The 23,477-nt window shown below is 40.0% G+C and overlaps 1 protein-coding gene across 3 annotated transcripts in view; it reads right to left on the minus strand.

The window, feature by feature from the left end:
- The window catches only part of RALYL (RALY RNA binding protein like), a 388,833-nt gene that overhangs the window by 43,428 nt on the left and 321,928 nt on the right, over window positions 1-23,477 (minus strand). For all 3 annotated transcript variants that reach the window (XM_039253467.1, XM_039253466.1, XM_039253468.1), the window contains exon 6: window positions 11,252-11,365. In XM_039253467.1, the coding sequence (XP_039109398.1) occupies window positions 11,252-11,365 (114 nt within the window). The remainder of the gene's footprint in view (window positions 1-11,251; window positions 11,366-23,477) is intronic.

The following is a 23,477-nucleotide window of genomic DNA, read 5'->3' on the forward strand; positions in this document are numbered from 1 at the left end:
GAGAGGAATGGGCCTTTGGGATTGGACAATTGTTATCCTATACAGTGAAAAATGCCTTGAATCTTACAACTTTTCCTAAAGCCAGACTTTCTGGATTTTAAGTCATTATATTTATTCTTTTGTTATAATACACAACTGTACTTTTATTTAGGATTAATATTAGTTTGGAAATTCATTTGGTTTGACATATACATTTCTTCTCTAATGATTTCAGAAGTATTTGTTCTCTGGAAACCCTCACTTCTTAATGTTGAAAGTAATATTCGTCTTTTCCCCCCTGTAGAAAATTTTTGGCCAAAGAACCACAGAAGATTTTTCAGAGAACCCACGTGGGATCAGAGCTTAAAGATTCCTAGTCCTCATTTGGCTTTGTATACCAATTTGTTGTAGTTATGTTTGAAATCCAAGCTGACTCTCCTGATCTTCCTAAACTAAATAGGATCCCTTTTTCCCCGATCAACCAAAGCCCAAATCAAATGCAGTCTTACAGTTACTCTACGCTTGTCATATCCTCCTCTCATGTATCCTTGATACTTGAGCTATTGCCTCAAAGGTCATGGTCAAACTCAAAAGGGGATAATATAGACGTTAATCTTGTGAAAAGTGCAATACAAGTCCGTTATCAAGAAATAGTTTGGTTTGCTCTGTACTGAGTCTGTACTGACTGAATGCTTGTATATAGAAGAGATAATATAAACTATTAGAAAGAATATAGAATTTGAGATCTATAATTCTGTTAATTACTAATCCCACTAACTGTAGCTTTCTTCTCTAAAAGATGTGCATGAAAAGAACATCTTCAGAGAGTTTTTGTGTATTCAAATGAGGAAAAAGGGATGAACATTTTTTTAAAATGTAAAGGTAACACAAACATGTTGTCATAACAAGCTCAAAAACAGTTATTGAGTTGAACCTATATTGTTGCTCCAGACAAACAGTTTATGTCAAAATCATTCATTACTATTGACCATTAAACATCTATAGTATGAGGACAATTTGGGCTTTGACATAGCTCCTTCATTTCTGTTTAAACAGACATAGTGTTTTAAGTTAGTGTCTGCTTTTTTGTGTGTGTTATACAGTATACCTGTAATTCCTCTGACAGCCAATTTCAAAGGCAATAGTGTTCAATGCAAAAAACCTAGGATTCATCCTCATTCATCCATTCATTAACTTGAAGGCTAAATGCATGAAAGACATTATCTGGTTTGAGAAAAAAATCTTTAATTACAATGGCAATCAATTCATAGCAGTTTAACAGAAATACAATCAACCTGTGCTTCAGTAATATGTAGTCATCATAGATTTTTGTCATTACCTCAGTGAGAAATGTTATAATCACTAAACAGTGATAGATTCCAGGAATAAAATCACAAATGAAAGCACATCTTGTTTATTAAACTGTTGGTTCACAGTTTAACAAGCAGTTCTGATCTAGTAATGATTTTGTTGAAGTAGAAACAAAGCAGCTTGTTCTGTTTTTTTAATGAATAATTATCTAACTTTATTTCTCCTAGAAATAAGTAGTATGTTTTGGTTTATTCCTCATGTTATAACATTTTCTTCATCTACATAATTCCTTTTCTATTTATCACTTTTCCCTTTTTATTGTGAGTGTTGGGTATATATGTGCTATGTCTGTGTGTGCATGCCCATTTATGTCTCTACTACTAAAGTTCTTTGGGGCAGAAACATTTTTTATTCATCTCCGTAGCCCTGATGGTTCACTCAGAGCCTCACATGCAAATGAAATATCTGCTGAACATATTCACGAATTGTGATGGCACTAAAAAATGAAAGGAAATGTGTGGGTGTCAAATTCCTTTCATAGAGTCAAAACTGATTGCTGAATTTGGCACCATGGTTGCAGACATATGAGTCTACAGAGGTTAAAAGAAACATCCTTGTTACATTTTACATAAGAGCCATATACTCCTAAGGCAAACAAAATGCGGGGTCTGAGCGTTTCTTAGAAGACTGTTCATTTTTACATGGTAAGCCTTCAGGAGAAGAAATAAAATGTGAGGTGTGCAAGGGCTTATGGGAGGAAGGCTGCTTTGGGACACTGGCATCTTCTGGAGTCTCTGCTGACTTCTTTAAGTCAGAATGACAGGTGGCCATAGCATTTTCTTTTTTTGTAGACACAGTGAATTTTAGATTTTTTTTGGAAGAATGTATTAGGAACCAAAAGGCTAGCAGCTGATGCCTAAAAGATATCTCTAATGTTACATAAATTATGGATTTCAACAAAAAAAAAGGTTTATTATGGCTCCAAGTTAGTGAGTGCTTACAAAGTACTGATCATGCAACATGCATTAACCACAGGCTTTGAAACATACTGCAGGGTAGGCTTCTTTATCATTTTCCAGGTGGAGAAATGGGTGCCCATGGTCACACAGTTAATAAGTTTAAGTGTTAGAGTTCCCGCTTAAGGTTTTCTGACTCCATGCCCTGGGATGTTTCCTAATCTATCTCTAGGAAAAAGGCCTAATTTGACAGAGCTTTGAATCTCCTCAGTAACCAGACAATTTCAAATTAAAGAATGAAGAAATCTGTTTAGTTAGGGGCACATGCTCCAACTAAATAATGGCTATCAAAGGAGAAAAAGTACAAGTGCTAGTTAAGTACTTCCGTTAATGGGAATATGCCTCAGGCTCTAAGAAGCCATGAAAGGAAGGAATTTGATATTAAATTTCAATCTTGATATTCAAAACATTTTTTGCAAGTCTCATTTTTATTTCAAAAGCTACATGTGATATAGAAAATGAGTTAGAATTGTTGGGATTTATATTCAAAGCATTTTTATTAAATTCAGTTTGCTGCATAGCTATTATCATTAATATAACTCTGAAAATTGGTTGAGTTGGCAATTAAGTTTTTTGACAGGCTGGCTTAATTGCTAGCTAATTGCTAGCTAAATTGTACTTAGCAGATGGTTGGAAAGAATGTTGATATAAAACAGTCACATTATTCATTAGAGTCAAGCTAGTATTCCATAACTATTGTTTTTGCATACCAGTATAAGCTGTATTTAAAAAAATTCTACATTACAACACCTGCATATAATATGAATTTAACTCAATGATTTCAATAAATGTTATTTAAGAAGATTCAACTTATTATGGATGGTATTACTAATGATGACATAAGTGAGCATCAGGAAAGTTTCATAGGAGGATTGCTTTCAGACTAAAATGTCAGTTACATAAGTACATTCTTGGAGAAAATGATCTCAAAATTGTTCTCATTGAGTATCCTGGATTGTTAAGGTCACCACAAGTTCAATGTAAATAATTTTAACTAATTTTAATTTTTGAGAGAGACAGAGACAGAGTGCAAGCCGGGAAGGGCAGAGAGAGAGAGAGGGAGACACAGAATCTGAAACAGGCTCTAGGCTCTGAGCTGTCAGTACAGAGCCTTATATGGGGCTCTAGCTCACAAACTGTGAGATCATGACCTAAGCTGAAGCTGGACACTTAACCAACTGAGCCACCCAGGTGCCCCTAATATAACTAATTTTTAAAATTACAGATATATTGTGTTTATTTAAAACCTTACAAAGATTTCAAGGGATAGGTATTAATTTCCCCCGTTTTACTTTTTAAAAAATATTTATTTATTTTAAAGAGAGTGAGACAGAGTGTGAGCAGGTGAGGGGCACAGAGAGAGGGAGACACAGAATCTGAAGCAGGCTCCAGGCTCTGAGCTGTCAGTACAGAGTTCAACTCAGAACTCAAACTCACAAAGTGCAAAATCATGACCTCATCCAAAGTCAGACGCTTAACCAACTGAACCATGCAGGCATCCCAATTTCTCCAATTTTATTTATTTAATTATACATTTAAAAATTTTTTAATTGTATTCATTTTTGAGAGAGAGCGCGCGCGCGAGAGAGAGAACGAGCAGGGGAGGGGCAGACAGAGAGGGAGACACAGGATCTGAAGCAGGCTCCAGACTCTAAACTGTCAGGACAGAGCTCAATGCAGGGCTCAAACTCACAAACTGTGAGATGATGACCTGAGCTGAAGTCGGATGCTTAACCAACTGAGCCACCCAGGCACTCCATCCCCCATTTAATAAATTTCATAATTTATAAATACCAAATACCACACAACTAGTAAGTTTTGGGATTGAATCTAGTTCTGTTTGAATCTTAAGTATGAGTCCTTATAGATGTCTTGCTAGTGTAAATCTAGCCCTGAGGAAGGTGAATTAGGGAAGAAGCAAACTAAAAGTAGGGATACCGGCTACCAGGCGAGTCTTTGGAGGATGAAAATGTTCTAACTACTTTGTGGTGCTGGTTGTACTGCTCAGTAACATACCAAGAGCTCATTGAGTTTCACTCTTGGAATGGGTAAGTTTTATGCTATGCAATAAAGTTGGTAAAAAACAAGATGAGTTCATTAGAGTGAGTGAGGGATGATGAGGGCTTGGGTATAGGCCATTCCATTGGGAAAACAGAGAGAAGGGGTGGAGTAAAAAGATGCTAGGGTACCATTTTGAAACACTGACTGTAGAAGGAACAGAAGGTGTTAATTTGGCAATTTGATTGACAGGATTTATATAGTGGTGATGTGCCAGAGACTAGACAAAAAGAGTACATCTGGATGAGAAAGTGAGGAAAAGGATTTCTATGTTGAAAGATGGTGATTGAGTTATTACCAAGGACCTTAATGTAGCCCTCAGCTTCCTCCTGACTATAGGCTCCTGACCTTTTCTTTCTTAGAGTGTTCCTTTAGAAAACTTGCAATTGTAGTCTTTTTATGCCCCTTTGAGATGTAAATCTTTTGCAACCTAAGCTTGTCTTTCCTAAAATCTAGAAGTCATCCCCTTGAAATATAATCATCAAGAAAGATAGTCTCTGTGGGAGAGTAGAAGCTTATCTTCCATAACAGTCAATTAGCAAACACAGATGGCCCAATCATACCGACCAGCCTCTGTACTAATGTCCTCTAATACTTTTCCGTTAGCTTACTCCAGCGTTTAAAAATTATCCTGCCTTTTGCTTTAGTAGTGTTCAATTTCCACCCCATATTGCACTAGTCTTGACCCCTATTGCAATAGTCTAGAATAAAGTCTTCCTTGTCATTTTGAGTAAGTGTCCCGTGCAATTTTCTTTTACAGTTACCTGAGGGATTACCATAGGAAGTTCTCCAGGAGGCAGAGGGAAAAGGTTTGATCCAGCTGCTAAAGACAAGTCACTTTCTTTTACTTAAGTTTTATTTATTTTTGAGAGAGAGAGAGGTCACGAGTGGGAGAAGGGCAGAGAGACAGAGAGACAGAATCGGAAGGAGGCCCCAGGCTCTGAGCTGTCAACACAGAGCCCGATGCGGCGCTTGAACTCACAAGCCGTGAGATCACGACCTGAGCCGAAGAAGGACAGTTAACCGACTGAACCACCCAGACGCCCCTCTTTTCACAACTTTAAATGTAGCTTCTTTAAAACATTTAATTTTTGTAGTTAAATATTTCTACAAGACTTGTTATGAAAACAGCAGTCTTCTTTCTGGGGGGGTGGGGGAGAATGCTTGGAATTTCTACAGTAGTTGTGTAAACTTTGACTTTTCTCCTTGTCTTCACCTGGACTCAAATTTATTGTTTACTAGCTCTAAGTTCTGCCGCTTTAGCTTTTCTATAGGCAATTTCTCCAGCTTTCTATTGGGTCAGGGACAGTTGGGAATACAGGAATATGATTTCTTTTTTTTTTAAAAAATTTTTTTTTTAATGTTTTATTTATCTCTAGGAGAGAGAGAGAGAGACAGCGTGAGCAGGGGAGGGTCAGAGAGAGAGGGAGTCACAGACTGAAACAGGCTCCAGGCTCTGAGCGGGCAGTCAGCACAGAGCCCGACGCGGGGCTCAAACCCATGAACCGCGAGATCTTGACCTAAGCGAAAGTCGGACGCTTAACCGACTAAGCCACCCAGGCGCCCCAGGAATATGATTTAACAGACTTAACCGCCATGTATACCTCCTTTTTCAGAGGAATATGAAATCAGCCTTTAATTTTCAGCCTTTTGGGATTTCTGTGGTTAAAACTGGAATTAGATTTCTAGAGTATGCTAAGTCAGATACACTTCTCCATCTGCTGTCTAGTTTCTAAAATTTTGTTCCCATTCTTTTTATGCCTAGGGGTTTTCATCTTTTTTAAAAATCTTATTTTAATTCAGTTTTAGGAGAGGGCAGAGCTCCATTTATGTATTTAATTCAATATCTGTAACCAGAAACATCGCCAATTTCATCCAATGCATAAATGCTGGCCAGAAGGTATTCAGAACAGAAATAGTAGTCACATTATAGGTGGCAGCAGTCAGATCATATCTGGAGTAATAGTTTCCATTCTTAGTACCTCAGTCTGTGGTGGACAAACTACAAAATGACCAGACAAGAGAGATGACAATGGTCCAAGATGCAAAACCAAATTACATGGGAAGCAGATTAAAAAATTCCTGATATTTATCTAGAGAGGAGAAGGTTTCAAAGATGTCATGACAAAAGTTTAAATGCAGCTAAGTGGCACCTCTATGGGCCAATTATGGACTCTCTGTTCAAAGGTTGGGAGTGAGAATATTATAGCTCTTTTAAAATATTTAATTGGCTGTTACATTGACAGTGGTTTGGACATTAAGCTTGGTTTCAGAGGATGTAAAATAGATAACCAAACCAAGTGAGAGCAAAAGACCTTTTGGTTTGGTGCAGTAGAAGAACTGACTGTTGAGCCTGAGACACAAATACGACTAGGATCCAAGCGAAGTGATCCATTCAGATCCAGTCAACCAGCTTACACTGACCCTCAAAAAAACACTGGCCTCTGAGATCTCCAGCCCTGCTCCAGCCACACCCCAGAAGCTTGGGGGGGGGTGGGGTCAACGCATGGCAGAAACCTAAGGAATCACTGGTCTGATAAGATAAACTGTCCTTACTCTTTGCCATCAGAGTGGCAAATGGTGCCTCAGAAAGCTGGGGAAACAGCTAAAAGTTCCTGTTTACACTCACCTTCCTGTTATGGATAGAATGTTCTGTTGGTATTGATTGCCTCTAATCTGGGCCCCATTTGTAAGAGTAGAGCACCTTCAATGGACGATTCTGAGGGGTTTAAAAGCTTAAATGTAGTGTAACCTCCTTTGGTCTGTTGGGTTACCTGCCAATAAGGTTGCTAGTGCAACATTTTGGGGGAAATGTTTGCACTAAAAGGTTAATGCTTAAATTGACCTTCAGCCTTAAGGTTCAGACTAAGTGAGCAGTGTTGCTACCTGTACTCCTAGGAGCAGAAATAGCCACCGGGGTAGGGACTGGCATAAGAGGTATCGGCTCTTCTGTGGGACTAACAACTGGCTGACTCTCTAGTGTCCCTACAGAGCCAAATAAGTTCCCTGACAGGAAACACCCTCCAGAGCAGACAGGCACTTCACCTCTTCTCTGCTGAGAAAAGAGACATCTGCATCTTCTCTGAAAAAAATGCTGCTACTTTGTAAACCAGTCAGGAAACTAAGGGGAAAAGGCCAGACCTAAGAAAGGTGATACCCTCTAATACAGACTACATCTGTTTAAAGGGGCACCAAAGGGGAAAAATCTGTTATAAGATGGCCGGCAGGACTGATAAGGAAATACCTGTTCCTGATCAAAGGCTCCCTCTTACAGGTTCTTCTCACACTGCTTGTCTCATGCATTAATGAGGAATGTGGAAGTAACAGGCTATAAATTACTCCCTCTGATGATGCTCTGGACTCAGACTTCTGGAGAATGATCTCCTCTGAGCCCACCGGTGTAAAATAAACCTCCTGCCTTCCAAGATCTCTGAGTGCCACTTGGTTCTTCCACCAGTGATCCAGACCAGATTTCTGCAACAAAATGACTTGCCAGGTTGTGCCTTGTACATAGTACATGGTGTTGGGAAGGGAAGAGTTAGAAAATGAAGAGAAGACTATGACCATGTGCTCAGGAAGTTTACAATCTCAAAGAAAGAGACAGGATGCCATACATATATCTATTAGACAGTATACAGAATACAAAATCAAGTAATTATACTTCATTACAATTATTCCTCTTAGCTTAGAAATTCACTACAAACAAAAGAGAAAAAAAAGTGACACTATGACTTGAATACTGGACAATCTCCATGTTGTATGGTTTTCCCCATCTTTGGCTTGTGATCTTCCATCTCCTTCCTGTCAGTACTTAATGCTGGAAACTTTCTTTTTATTAACATTTTTTGAGTAATCTTTATTTATTTATTTATTTATTTTCAGAGAGAAAGAGCATGAGCAGGGGAGGGGCAGAGAGAGAGAGAGGGAGACACAGAATCAGAAGCAGGCTCCAGACTCTGAGCTGTCAGCACAAACCCCAATGAGGGGCTCGAACCTATGAACCATGAGATCATTACCTGAACTCAAGTTAGATGCCTAACTGACTGAGCCACCCAGGCACCCCTATGCTGGATACTTCCATTATCAAATAATTAAGATTGGGAATGAGAGATGTATGAAAGAGTAATAATAAAGAGTAAATGTTAGTTAGCCACCAGATAATTAGCTAGTAACCCAATAAGCATTAAAATGAGTGCTTCCTTAAATTTACTAAGGAGATATGGAGTATTTTTTTAAGAATTTTATTATATTTCTTCTCACTTTCTATAGTCTAATCTTGAGTCCTTCTTTACAAGGAAAGACTTTTCTTTTCATAAAGAAAATATAGAAAGTAATCACCTTATCTCCAATAAATACAAATGCTTTTCAGGGCACATTTGCTAAGTGAATGAAATTACAAATTAAATAATCCTAACATGTTAAAGTAAGAAAGACATAAATATCAAAAGACTAAACCTATCATTTAAAAAATAACTGTCTCATGACTGGGAAAGTTTAAACATGTACAAAAGTAAGGTGACAGCCTTTCATGAAAAGGAAATGCAAGCTTTGAATTTTGGCATTACATTTATAGATGATCTTCCAAGAAGATAAGTATTATTCTTGGTATTATTCATTGCAGAAAACTAGAAACTGTGATAGAATAAGGATCACATTTTTCTCTTTGAGGTGATTTATATTTAAATGAGTTCTCCATAATCCTTTAAACTGAAGTGCAAATTGGTTATCAAAGTCCTTTGCTGTAAGGGTTGTTTTACATAATAACGAATTTCACAGAAGTTCCTCAGAGGGAAATATTGATTTAGGCAACATCACAGGATAGTTCAGTTACAGCAACACTTTAGATTACTGCCATAGACAGCATATAAAAAGCTTTCTAAAATGTACGTTTATTAAGACGTATAGGCAGTGTTTTTTTTTTTTTTTTCAAATAAATGCTCAGCAGTGTGATTGTTGGATCCTATGGGAGTTCTACTTTTAATCTCTTGAGGAATCTCCGAACTGTTTTCCATAGTCGAAAGTTACAATCCTACCAACAATTAACAAAGTTTCCCTTTTATCCACGTGCTCACCAGCACTTTTTGATACTAGCCGTTCTAACAACTGTGACATAATATTACTTTGGGGTCTTGATTTGCATTTCCCTGATGATTAGTGATGCTGAACATCTTTTTGTGTACCTCACAGCCATCTGTATTTCTTCTCTGGAAAAACGTTTACTCAGATCTTTTGCCCATTTCTTTTTTATAGTAGAAAATATGTTGATAATAGACATTTTTAATCAAAATGACTCTTTTATCTATTTTTTCATATCCACAACGATGAGAATCTGCCATATGCTACGTATATGACTCATGTTTTTAAAAAACTGGGTTGTGTGAAAACAGTAGGAAATGTTGTGTCACTACCAATGCCAAACAGCTCTAAGTACTGAGCCTCTACTCTGCTAATAACTGTGCCATATAAGTTACATATGCTAGTTTATTTGTTTCTCATAAAGTGAGGTAGGGATTACTATCTTTGTTCTATAAAGGAGAAAACTGAGGCTAAGCCAGTGGCATGTGAGAATCTGAACCAGAATTTCTCTCTCTCATTCATTATGGTATACCGCTGACTCACATCTGGCTTCTTTTTATTCTTGAGTCCTGTATGGCTCATCGGCAGGAGGTGAAAGCTCTAGTCCTCACCTCACCCGCTAGTATGGCAAACGAATAGGCAGATTCCTCTTAGCTGTAGCTCAGGGACGCCAGGATCCCAACCAATTCCCATCAGTTAAGAGAAACCCAGGTAGCCTCACGTCAGTGAGATCCTGGGACCAGGCTCCAGGTGGAACCTGAGATTGAAACTACAGATGGGAAGGGCATTGGATTCACTCACAGGACTGGGGTTGGAGACCTAGTTCTATCACTCACTCGTTAGGTGGCTATGAAAAATCAATTTACCTCCTTGAACCTTTGTCTTTTCATCTGTGAAATGAGGAGGCTGAATTTGATCCGTGGCTTTCAAAACCATATTTTTTATTTTTTAAAAGTGAAGCTCTTTTAGAAAATGAAGTCTTATGTTGAATCCCAATATATAAAATAGATGCAGGTACAACAAGGGCTGAAATTGGAGGAAGCATGAATTCATCTACCTCCCGGGCCTCGTTCTAACCCTCATCTCATCTCCAGGGAGCCTCTGAAGCGCGCGAGGCCTTGCAGAACATGATTTTCACACTGTGCGCTTGCTCTTCTCTAACTTTATCCTCATTCTCATAGTCTGTGATTAAAAAATATCTGTAGACACATGACAAGGACATTATAATTGTATTAGAATAGAAATAGGGTCAAGGCTGAGAACTCAAAGGAGAAGAGGCATTAAGTTATAAAAGATATAATCAAATGACTTGGCCGCGGGTGGTTAGGGACATGCTTTTGATGCTGAGGATCCTGAAACCAGGTACTGAAGTTTTGCAGGATTGTAGCAATGCAGGAGCTGGGCTTTATAATCATTGTTTTTGAAATCTGTTATATTTCTGCAGTTAGTTTTTTAAAATATGAATACTATTATAGTCTGACACTGTTATTCCATTAATTGATTTTGTTTTTTTAAAGGATCCTTGACATTGGGGTATTAACTTGTAATTATGATATAACTATTATTATTACCATCAAAATGTTTTTTCTTTTATAAAAATATGAACTTTAGACAAATTGGTTCATGTTCTCCAAACAGTAAAAACTCAGACTGCATTGTTGCAACTCTTGGCTCAAAGACTTTATTCATGCATCTGTATTAACCTGTTAAACTCAGCCAGTATCCCCCTGGCCCTGCGCTGTCTCTGTGATTGACAGTGTTTCACTGGTTTAATCCCAACATGTCTGTGTCCACAGATCCTTTTCACTTACCTGCCTCCGCCTTCTGCTGCTTCTCAATTTTCTCCAGGCGCCCTAGCAAGGAGTCAATTTTCGTTTTGATCTGGGTTAATTCTTTCTTGATTGTCTGTAACTCATCTGATTTCACTGGAAAGGGGAAAAGGGAAAGAAAGAGATAGAATGTCAAGTGTACCATGACTCACATAGAACACAAGTCACAGGCACCCCGTGTTTTCTCAAGACTATGTCAAATCACATAGGATGCTTTTCAATCTTATTGGTTTCTTGTTACTTCCAGAGATCCTAGAATACCAGATGACATTGGCAGTTACAGTGATTTTCAGTGACGTGAGGATTTGATACTACTAGCATTTGATCTTTTCATTGAAAGTTATGCAAAGGCATAGAGTAACCTAGAAATATTTTATCAAATAACTAAATGATACTAAACTCAGTTTTGGCAAGTACTAGAGTTAATCCTTACTGTAAAATGGATTCAGCTTGAAGAATGATAAAATCTTGACAGGTATGTTAATACTACTTTGAGATCTATGTTGTAATACATATTTGGGAGGTCAATGATTTTCTTTTCTTTTATAGTTTGTTGTCAAATTGGTTTCCATATAACACCCTCCTTCATGTCCATCACCCCTTTTCCCGTCTCCTCCACCCCCATCAACCCTCAGTTTGTTCTCAGTATTTAAGAGTCTCTTATTGTTTGCCTCCCTCTCTCTCCTTAACTATTTTTCCACCTTCCCCTTCCCCATGATCCTCTGTTAAGTTTTTTTTGTTCCACATAAGAGTGAAAATATTTGGTATCTGTCCTTATCTGTCTGACTTATTTCACTTAGGATAACACCCTCGAGTTCCATCCACGTTGCTACAAATGGCCAGATTTCATTCTTTCTCACTGTCATGTAGTATTCCATTGTACGTATAAACCACATCTTCTTGATCCATTCGTCAGTTGATGGACATTTAGGCTCTTTCCATGATTTAGGTATTGCTGAAAGTGCTACTATGGGGTCCATGTGCCCCTATGTATGGGGCACATGTGCCCCTATGCATCAGCACTCCTGTATCCCTTGGGTAAATTCCTAGCAGTGCTACTGCTGGGTCCTAGGGGAGTTCTATTGTTAATTTTTTTGAGGAACCTCCACACTGTTTTCCAGAGGGGCTGCACCAGTTTACATTCCCATCAACACTGTAGGAGATTGCCCATTTCTCTACATCCTCACCAGCATCTATAGTCTCCTGATTTGTTCATTTTAGCCACTCGGTCAATGATATTTTTAATCTAGTTTCCTGGTGTTTTATTGAAACCAGGATACAATGTTTATCCTCTAAAGAAATGTCTTAGATGTTAGAGAACTCTAATTAACAAACAGAATTCTTGCCACTTCACCTACTTTTTTTTTTTTTTTTTTAGTGAGGCAATGGGTTTTCCATGCCCCCTTTAAAGCTGTGGGGCTGGAAGAAAGGAGATTCACTGAAGTTTCCACTGGTATTTATCATGGTTTCAAAGAAAACCAAGTGGGGCAAGTGGGGGACTCTTGGGTGTCTCAGTCAGTTAAGTGTCCAACTTTGGCTCAGGACATGATCTCACGGTTTGTGAGTTCAAGCCCTGCATTGGGTTCTCTGCTTATAGCTTGGAGCCTGGAGTCTGCTTCCAATTCTGTGTGTTCTTCTCTCTCTCTCTGCCCCTCCCTTGCTTGTGCTCTGTCCCTCTTTCTCTCAAAAAAATAAACACTAAAAAAAAAAGAACAGAACAAGGAAAAACAAGTGGGACTAACATAAGATTGGCAGCTTTTCATTTTACCAAGTAAAGATGTTAACAACAGCAAACATCCTACTATGAACATAATAATTATTTTGTGAAGAAAGGGCTTAAGAAAAGGACAATCTCCTATGTAAAGGACAGTTCTTTCAATGAAATATATTTATGTTTGTGAAAAATTCACTGCAGCACTGTTCTTACTTTCTCATTTTTCTGAGAACCATTGGAAAATCTGCCATGAACCCACAAGAACAAGAGACAGAAGATTTGAAGGCTATCATTACAGAACCTCTACATCTGCCTCTGAGCTTTCAGTAGGTGAGTTTTCAGGTAGCCATGCCTCAGTAGAGATGCTTCAAGATCTGGGGCATAGATCTTGACTTCAGCCCATTAATCCCTCTCTGTCACTTTTGCTTTCAAGTTTATGATGATCCCAGCTTGGATATTCTCCAGAAATTTTGGAAGAAACTGAGTGTTCAGTTTGATTCTTTAGTCTCAAGGAATTTTTTTTTTTTTATAATTAACAAAAACTAAATGCAATCTATGCTTGCTAGGAATAGAGTATTTGTCAGCTAAGATATATGGTATAATATATATTATAACTTATGCACAATATACATTAATTGCTCAAAGGAAGAACAGATGTTTTTCAATATAAAAATGAGAAAACATTTTCTATTATAAAATCAGACATTTTTTATAAAAAGCAGATTTTTATTTATGATGCAAAGTAGTTTGCAAAATAAAAACTGCAAGAATCCAGGACCCTGTGGAGTGTTCCTATTATGAAGAACCAAACTGAAAGTAGAACACAGTTTAAAATAGAGAATTGCTGCTTATGTCAATTATTCAGAGACATCAAAGTGCCATTGTGGAACTGCAGCTAAATTTGAAAAACATCATCTGTCACAATGGCAAATTGATTCCACTTTGAAGAATGATTTTCATTTCCTTTGATGGAAGCATGTCATGTAGTTTTACTTAAACCTATCAAATTTAATAGAAAATATTTTATCTTCTAGCATTAGATTTCAATGCAGCAGAAATAGGACTGTGGCTGGAAACTAATAAAATACATTTTTTAGTAAGTGGAGTGACTTCTCAGCTCAGGAATGCAGCTGACTCATTTTAATTTATTTAACTCCTTAAAAAAAATAAACAAAACCGCCAACAATGGCCCATTTTATTGAAACTACATTACAAACCACTAGAAATCTAGGCTCACCAAGTAGGAACTTACAAGTGTCCAGGGAGTCAAGGTTGGCTTTACGTCTAGACTCAAGTCTAGCGCTATAAGAACACCTTTTAAGACCAAAGTCAGCCCATTACAAAATTCGAGTTTAATTAGCCAATGGTATTTAAGCTTACAGGTATTAAGGATGTAACCTGGACATGTTCTGTTTGCTCTTCCCTGTCTGTACCAGGAAATGCTCAACATTTCCAGGCTGTGAAAGGTGTCTGGCTTCCATCTTGGACTGGCTAGCGGCAAAGGATACTTAAGGCCTTGAAAAGCAAGGTTTAAAAATAGTTTTGGCTGCTTCTTGAGCAATCGGAAAAGCTGTTTTCTTATTGCACTTCAGTGCTGTCTTTGGAAGAAGGCCTGCTACTTACCTGGCCTAGTTGGCTATAGTCGTGTTTCTACTTTTCCTCAGTTGGATTCACTATCTCTAGATTGGGTACGGTTCTGTGCTAATGTGTCTGGTTTCAGGAATTCCTGAGATGAGCCACCTCTGTAGCTGATGTACTTCCCTCTTCTCTTCCTTTTGTTCTACCTTTTTTTTTTTTTTTTTTTGGCGGGGGGGGGGTGTGTGTGTGTGTGGGAGTGGGAGGAGGCTCCTGTTAACCATTTCTCTACTGCACTGTGGATTACTTTAATCCCATACTCCAACAAAATAGATGCATATTTTACAAGTACAGATTTCTAAACTTAAAATTTTTTAAATCTTGGCAATTTCAGTTTCTAATATTTTTCTAAAAAATAAAAATGAGTTCAGAATTAAGGATCCAAAGTATTCCAGTTCATTTTAATTTCTTTTCACATCTTTTTTCTCCTGTTTGTTTTCTGTACACTCTTAATTGGCCTTCTGCCTTCAATTTGCCCAGTCTACTGCATAGTGCCTTTGTAGTAATATTTCTAAGTCATAAACCTTTCCTACTGAACACTTCTAGGATGTCTCCATTTCTATAGGAAAAAGGTCAGAAACCCACACGCATGTGCACAAACCGAATGATATCAACTGGTATTCAGGGTCTGCTCCAAAGTATATTTCCAGCTATATATTCCATTTTCTTTCAGAGCTAATACATACTCTTCATGTGAGCAGATAATCTTAGTGCTTACTCAAATAGTGCATGGAACCAGATGGACTCTAGTTCACTTCTATGTCCCTTTGGGAAGTCACTCATAATCACTAGGATTCAGCTTCAACATCTGTAATTTCCATTCTCTACTTTAGAGGCTTCTCATAAAAATTTAATGAGGTAATTCACATAAAGCACTCAGCACCGTGTCCAGAACATCCTGAAGCCCAGTAAATGGTAGTAGCAGAAGATATTATTTCTATTACTATTATTAATATTGCTATTATTATTTATATGTTTATCCCAGCAAAGACTCTGTCTCCTGCAAATATGTCTATCAAAAATGTCTATCAAAATCCTATAAGCCTTTTAGGGCTTCATGTAAGTCTTGCCTCTCCTGTGGATTCTTCTTTGAGAAAACCTCTGGAGGGTTCTCTCTCATCTATAATTTATTTAACGGCATCTCATAACTACTGCCTGACACATACTGTATATTGAGTCTTACTTAGTATGTCCACTTTTCATATTAAATTGTGAGCTTCTTGAGAGTGAAGATCTGATTAGACATTGAAGAATTTCAGGAGTCATGCTTTTGGGTGTTTTCTGTGCTTTAATAAGCTCCTTCTTCTCTTATTGACTGATGAAGCTCCTAATGCATACCATGAGGTCCTGGGCTTTGCAGTCTGTCCTCCATAATTAGGAAATGTATTAACAAGTTTAAGAAGAGGTTGCAAATTGTCTTAGTATCTAGTGAAAACTTTGCCTTTTCATCATTAACCAGAACTATAAAAACTTATTCAAATTCTAGATTAAGAAATTATTTTGATCTCTGATGATGCAATATTTGAAAAAGAAGAGATTTTAGATAGCTGTTTGAGGCAAGACATATTAATGGATTTACCGCATCATGTGCTCTCAATAACCAAACTCTTCTGAATGAAGAGAAGGCATCCAATTCCTTCTTTTATTTCTTTCATTCCTTCCTTCTTTCTTCCCTCCCTCATTTCCTTCCTTTCTTTATTTCTTTCCTTTTCTCTTTCTTTCTCTCATTCTTTTTGTCCTTGCATGCTTAGAAGAATTTAAGTCAGTGTCTTACACATGGCACAAAATTAGCAAATTCCAGAAAATTTGTAGGTATGTATATAAGTAGGTAGGGTCACTGGATGCAATTTGAACATAGCCAACGAATTTTATTTAAAGCTTTGTATATGTACCAGACATTAAATTGGAACTGACTGTCTAATGGAGAGACTGATGAACAAACAAGAAGTGCAAGAAGGAAATTAGCATGGAAACATGGCTTTTCTTAATCAGAAGCACTATGATAAAAGAAAAAGTACATATAACTTTGGCAACCACACTTTTGCATTCTTCCCTAATTTTACCTTAATTCTTCGAAATCCATAATCCTCATTTTCAAAGACACATTGAACAGAATATGGTGTCTTTTCTTTAGGTATAGTATTAGATGGTGAGAGTCAGGAGTACTTTTTATTAAGAATAATGCAGAATACTTTTAGTCAACTTGCTGTTACACAATTATTATGCAAAAGTAACTTAATGTAGCCAAGTTAGGGACTTGGAAAAATTAGAGACCATTACTAAAGATGATGAATTTTACAATTTGAACTTTATTGATTTGAGAATTTGAGAAAATTGCTTTACTTCCCAATCAGCTCCAAATTACCTTCCCTTGACTCTTTCTAATTAATTTAAGCTTGCCTTTCTAATTAATTTAGGCTCTACTCACAACTGTTCATTGTTTCTTGAATGTGCCCCATGTTTTTAGACATCTATAGCTACATTTTTGTTGTTTTATTTGTCTTCCCTACACTCTCCTCTGTCTGGTAAATGCCATTTAAGTTTTAAATCCTCAGCTCAAATGTTACCTACACAGTAAAAATTCATTATCAAACTTGGTCCTCTTATTTAATAAACTCATCCTCCTTCTTCAGATGGATGTTTTTTTAAAATGATCTTTTCTTTAAAAAATCTCTCTCCTTAGGGTGCCTGGGTGGCTCAGTGAGTTAAGCTTTCAACTTCTGCTCAGGTCATGATCTTGCAGTTTGTGAGTTCAAGCCCCATGTTGGGCTCTGTGCTGACAACTCAGAGCCTGATCTTCTTTGGATTCTATGTCTCCTTCTCTCTTTACCCCTCCCCCACTCTTACCTGCCTTTTTCTGTCTCTCTCTCTCTCTAAAAGGTAAATAAAAATAAAAAAATTAAAAATCTCTCTCCTTGACAAGCACAGGAACTGCTCTCATTTTTGGCTCAAGTGTTTAACACATTTATTCAACAATATTCATGAATTTCTGTTATTGTCTGGTTCCTTCCCAAGAGCTGGGGATATATTCATAAAAAAAGGTGACAAAAGTCCCTGAAATGATGGAACCTCCATCTAGTGGTAGAAGAAGACACAAACAAATATATTTTGTTTATGAATATAAATATAAGATGCATACAAGAAGCTAGGGGAGACTTGGCTAGGGAGTAAGATTTGCCAATTTATATGCAGTAGTCAGGGAAAGTTTCACTAATAAAGTAATAGTTGAGCAAAAGTCTCAATAAGGGAAGGCAGCAAGTCTCAGGACTATCAAGAGGAAGTGGGATGAGAGACTATATGAGGCTGAGGAACAGTAAATGCAAGGGCCTGACACAGGAGTATACTTGGTATGTTTTAGGGACATGCAAGAAGCCAATGTGGTTGTAGTGGAATGAACAAGTGGAAGAAGAATACAAGAAGTCACGAGGTATAGTGGAGACTGAAGAGGGGAAAGGGATATGGAAAAGACTGTATCACCAAGTAAGTACTGTGGCTTCTGAGTGATATAGGGGCTAACTAATAGTACATTTAAAATTTTTATTTTTAAAATTCACATAAAAGTAAACATACATTGTTATATTCGTTTTAGGTGTACAATATAATGGTTCAAGAATTTTATACAGTACTCAGGAGTGCCTGGGTGGCTCAGTTGGTTAAGCGTCCGACTTCGGCTCAAGTCATGATCTCATGGTTCATGGGTTCGAGCCCCGCATCGGGCTTTGTGCTGACAGCTAGCTCAGAGCCTGAAGTCTGCCTCAGATTCTGTAACTCCCTCTCTCTCTGACCCTACCCTGCTCATGTTGTCTCCCTTTATTTCTCAGAAATAAATAAAAAAATTAAAAAAAAAAAGAATTTTATACAGTACTCATTGCTCATCATGACAAGTGAACTCTTAGTCCTTTTTATCTGTTCGACCCATCCTCCCCCACCCACCTCCCCTCTGGTGACCACCAGTTTGTTCGTTGTATTTAAGAATTTTTTGTTTGTTTGTTTTTGTTCGTCTCTCTTTTTCTTTGTTTATTTTGTGGTAGAGCCTCTCCTTAAGGAATGTGGTGAAAACCTCAAGACAAGGGAAGGCAACCTGGCTAAGTGTGCAGGTGAGACCTTCCTGAGGACTCTGTAACATAGACTACCCATTCAGACTGTATGTTACTATATATGGGAGACAAGGAAATTATACAAAAGGCAACCCTCTACTGAGCTTGAGGCTCAGCCTTTTGGTCTTAGCCCACTGAGCCTGTACTGGCACCAATAGCTGTTTCCTGGAAAGAAAATCCTCAGTGTTCTGGCTTTCTGTGTTTGACTCACTGCTACATTTTGTGGGGGCTTGCCTGGGAGATGGAGATGGTGCTTGGCCTCCCTTGTCACTGGGGTACTAACTTTGAGGCACTGGGAGAGGTGACCTTGCCTGTTGCCAGCAGATCGCTTGATCAGTAGGAAACTAGCCTATCCTGGTGCGCTGGTGCCAGGGCCCTGGATGAACAAAGGAACCTGGCGAGGCCCAGGAACCAGCTCAGGGAGGACCACCCATCAGACTGGTAAGAACCCGGGTTCATTTTGGTAGACCTGCCCCTAAGAGACAGAAGAGGAGCCTGATCACTTCCCAGAGTTTCCTGAGTGGTTCTATAAGGAACGAAACCACAACTCTAAGGTGCTGGGTGTTGGGCAGTGGGTTGGAGTCACTGTGTGACTGTATGTGAATGAGACAGACAGACGAAAGGTTTTGACCTAACCAATGGAATGAAGCGATTGTTGAGTCCTGATCCACGGTTCCATGGTGACCTCATACGGCTTGGGGCAATGTCAGCCGTCCTCTGGATTCTGATCCATATCAGGCTTGATACTGAACCCACTAAAACTAAGAGGTGCCTGAAATATCTCCGAGAGGAGAGCAGTCAGAAATGGACAAAGCGAGTGTGCATCCTCTCCAAATTAGTCCCTCTGTTCCCCCTTTTCCCTCTCTTGTGCATGAAAGTTGACTGCTAGGGGGAGGAAATGTGTGGAAAACAGAGTAAATAGACTCCCCTAGAGTGTATGTTGAGGAATTTCAAAAGGGGCTATTTTAGGAGATTATGGTATTGAAATTAATTTCCTAGAAAGCTCTGGAAATTCTGTGAAGTTGATTGGCCATTGTTAGGGGTGGGCTGGCCCTCGGAGGGCTCACTTGAGAAAGAACTAATTGACCGAGTTCTCTGAGTCCTTGTGGGGGATCTAGGCCACCCCAACCAATTTCCTTCCATTGACTGTTGGCAAGACCTGGTCCTATCCTGGCCCCCTTGGCTAAAAGTCTGTATTGAAGAGAACTATAAAGTTATGATGGCTCATGTCACGGCTTCCTCCAAATGCTGGCCAAAAATTGAAAACCCCATACTGTCAGGAGAGACTGAGGGGACCCCATTGCCAAGTGCAGCTCCAGCCACCCTGGCTGCCAAAAGTCCTGAGGCCTTGCCACCTCTACCACCACTGGCCTCTCTGGATGTGACTGGCTTGCCCAAACCACTGGTCTTAATGCCATACATCATTCCTGGAAGGCGATTAGAATATTAGGCCAGTGGAGACAGTCCCTCCCTACAGCAACACTGGGGAGCCCTACAGATACCACTGAGGGGAACTAGGGAACCCATCTATGTACCAGGAAAGCCAGATCCTAGGATGCCATTGTATTTTTCTGTACCAACCTTTCACCTCTACAGACCTCCTAAATTGGAAGTACCCAACTCCCTTCTATACAGAGAAGCCCCAGGCTATGATGAACTAATGCAGTCCATAATTCAAACCCATAAGCCTATCTGGATGGACTGCTGCCAACTCCTCTTGACCCTCTTGGACATGGAGGAGAGTCACCGAATTATCCAGGTGGCCCTAAAATGATTAGAGGAGAATGTTCCTGCTGAGATACTAGACACCCAGGCTTATGCTCTAGCTCACTTCCCTGGGGAGGACCCCAAATGGGACCCAAATGATTCAAGTGTAGATGGAAGGCTTACAAGGACTGAATGGTATCAAGAAGCCCTTCTAAATGGCATGAAAGAAGGGGTAAAAAGGACATAAATATGAGTAAAACATCAGAAGTGCTCCAAGGACCTGGGGAGACCCTGAAATGAGACATTTCATCTCTACACCTTTTTTGATCCAGAGGTGCCTGTTAACCAGGGGATAGTCAATGCAGCTTTCTTAGGTCAGGCGCAAGGGGACATCTGGAAAAAGCTGCAAAAGTTAGAGGGTTTCACTGGCATGAATGCCAGTCAGTTGCTGGAAGTAGCAACTAAGGTGGCTGTCAACCGTGATGAGGTGGGGCGGAGGGGAAGAATGCCCTGGAAGATGTAGAAAAAGGAAGACTTTTTAGCTGCTCCCTTGGTGGGGCAGTTGGAAAGCTCCCAGAAAGGTGTCCTGCTGGGTCAGGGTCGGAACCACTGTGCTCACTGTTGTCAGGAGGTCCACTGGAAAAAAAAAAAATGAGTGCCTTCTGCACCTGGGTAATTCTTAGCAGGCCCCAAACAGAAAGAAAGAGGCCATATGGTCCAGGGATGGTACCAACCAGCACCACCACCTCATGAGGCCCCCGAAGATGATTTAGTGGGGCTAACCAGAGGAGAACTAGGACAGAGCAGGCTCTATTTGGTTAGGCTCCCAAGAGCCTATGCTCTGAACGATTGAACTATTGTGGGGGGCTGACCCATCAACTTCATGGTGGATATTGGGGTGGAACACTTGGGGTGACCCAACCCGTGGACACCCTCTAACAGAGACAAGCCACCATTGTGGGGGCCATGGGCAATCCAAGATGCCATCCCTTCCTGCTGCCTTGGAGATGCAATTTAGGCACCCATTAAGTCATCCATGAATTTCTATACCTCCCTGACTTCCCTGTGGCTTTAATGGGCTAAAACCTGTTGGGAAAGCTGCAGGCCCAGATAACTTTCAACTCCCATGGACAAGTTGCTCTGACTCTACGAAAGCTGGAAGCAAAGGTTATGTCTCTCATGATTCCTCAAGGGGAAGAATGGCACCTCTCCAGTCTCATGGAAGAGCCACAACAGGGACCTTAGCTGCCCTTCAGAGTACAGGGTGGGGGGTGTGTGGGGTGGGGACAACTCACCAAGATTGGCCCAGAACATAACCTCTGGTAATTGTAGAGCTAAAGCCAGGGGCAAGGCTATCTGCCAAAAACAATATTTCATCCCTTGTAAGGTACAGATGGGGATACAGAAGCACCTGGAGAGACTTCTAAAATATGGGATCCTCCGATCCTGTTGGTCATCTTGGAACACGCCTCTCTTACCAGTCCAAAAGCCAGGCACCAATGACTCTTGGCCAGTCCAACACCTGCATGCAATAAACCAGGCCGCCATCACCTTGCACCCGATTGTCCTGAACCCATACACTCTCTTGGGTCTTATCCCCACCGAAGCTGCTTTCTTCACACGCCTAGACTTCAAGGATGCCTTCTTCTGCATCCTCCGGGTCCCCCAGAGTCCACTGATCTTTGCCTTCCAGTGGGAGAATACTGAAAATGGTGACAAGGGCCAGCTGACTTGGACCAGACTGCCTCAGGGTGTCAAAAACTCCCCAACTATTTTTGGCAATGCATTAGCCTCAGACCTAAGAGGCTTTCCAGCAGACCAACATGGCTGTGTCTTCAGTACGTAGATGACTTACTGCTGGCTGGAAGGATTGCATGGAAGGAACTCGGCAGCTCCTTACCCTCCAATGGGAAACTGGCTATAAGGTCTCAAGAAAAAGGCCCAAATTTGTCAAAACAAAGTCAAGTACCTTGGCTTTCACCTCTCCCAGGGGCAGCACCAACTCAGCTTGGAGAAAAAAAAAGCATTTGTTTAATCCAGGTCACATTGACCTGACATCAGTTTCTGGAGTTTCTCTGGGCTGCAGGTTTCTGTAGAATCTAAAAACCTAACATGTCTGTCTTGGCAAACCTCTTTATGAGGCCACAAAGAGGAGAGTGGGAAACTCTGTTATGGGAGCAAGTACAGCAAAGGGCCTTTGAAGAGATCAAATGGGCCTTTGCCAATGTGCCTTGTCTGGGGCTCCCAGACCTGTCCAAGCCCTTCTTCTTATACATTCATCTCAGTGGGAGTCCTAACCCAGACGTTGGGGTCATGGCATCCCCTGGTGGCATACCTCTTCAAGCAGCTTGACTCTGTTGCCCAAGCTGCCTATCCTGCCTATGGGCACTTGCAGCCAGGGCCCTCTTAGCGTCTGAGGCTGACAAGTTAACTATGGGACAAGAGCTGACCATCTGAGTGCCACATTCAGTATTGACATTAATGGAGTACAAGGGACAATACTGGCTAACCAATGCCAGATGATCAGATATCAGGGAATGCTATGTGAAAACCTGCACATGCATCTACAAGTAGTGTGGGCCCTAAACCCTGCAACTCTACTGCCCATTGGTCCAGGTCAATCATATGACTGCACTGAAGTCATGGCTGAGGCGTTCTCCAGACGACCAGTCTTGGGGGTCCAGCCCCTCAAGGACCCTGATGCTGAGTGTTTCACTGACGGTAGCAGTTTTGTGAAGGAGGGGGAACACTTTGCAGGGTACTTCATGGTGACCCTGAATTCTATAATTTTGGCCAAATCCCTGCCAATGGGGACTTTGGCACAGAAAGCAGAGCTCATTGTGCTAACCCCAACCCTCCAATGGGTGGCAGGGAAACATGTTAATATACACAGACTCTAAGTATGCCTTCAACACCTTTCACGTACAAGGGGCTTTATGTACAAGGGGTCTACAGAGGAAAATAAATAAAGTATGGTAAGGAAATCCTTGAACTCTTAGACACTGTGTGGGCCCCTAAAAGAGTGTCAGTCATGCATTTTTGAGGACATCAAGGG

The sequence above is a fragment of the Hyaena hyaena genome, unplaced genomic scaffold (genome assembly GCF_003009895.1).
Source record: "Hyaena hyaena isolate Hyena2069 unplaced genomic scaffold, ASM300989v1 scaffold_454, whole genome shotgun sequence".
In the NCBI taxonomy this organism is placed as follows: Eukaryota; Metazoa; Chordata; class Mammalia; order Carnivora; family Hyaenidae; genus Hyaena; species Hyaena hyaena.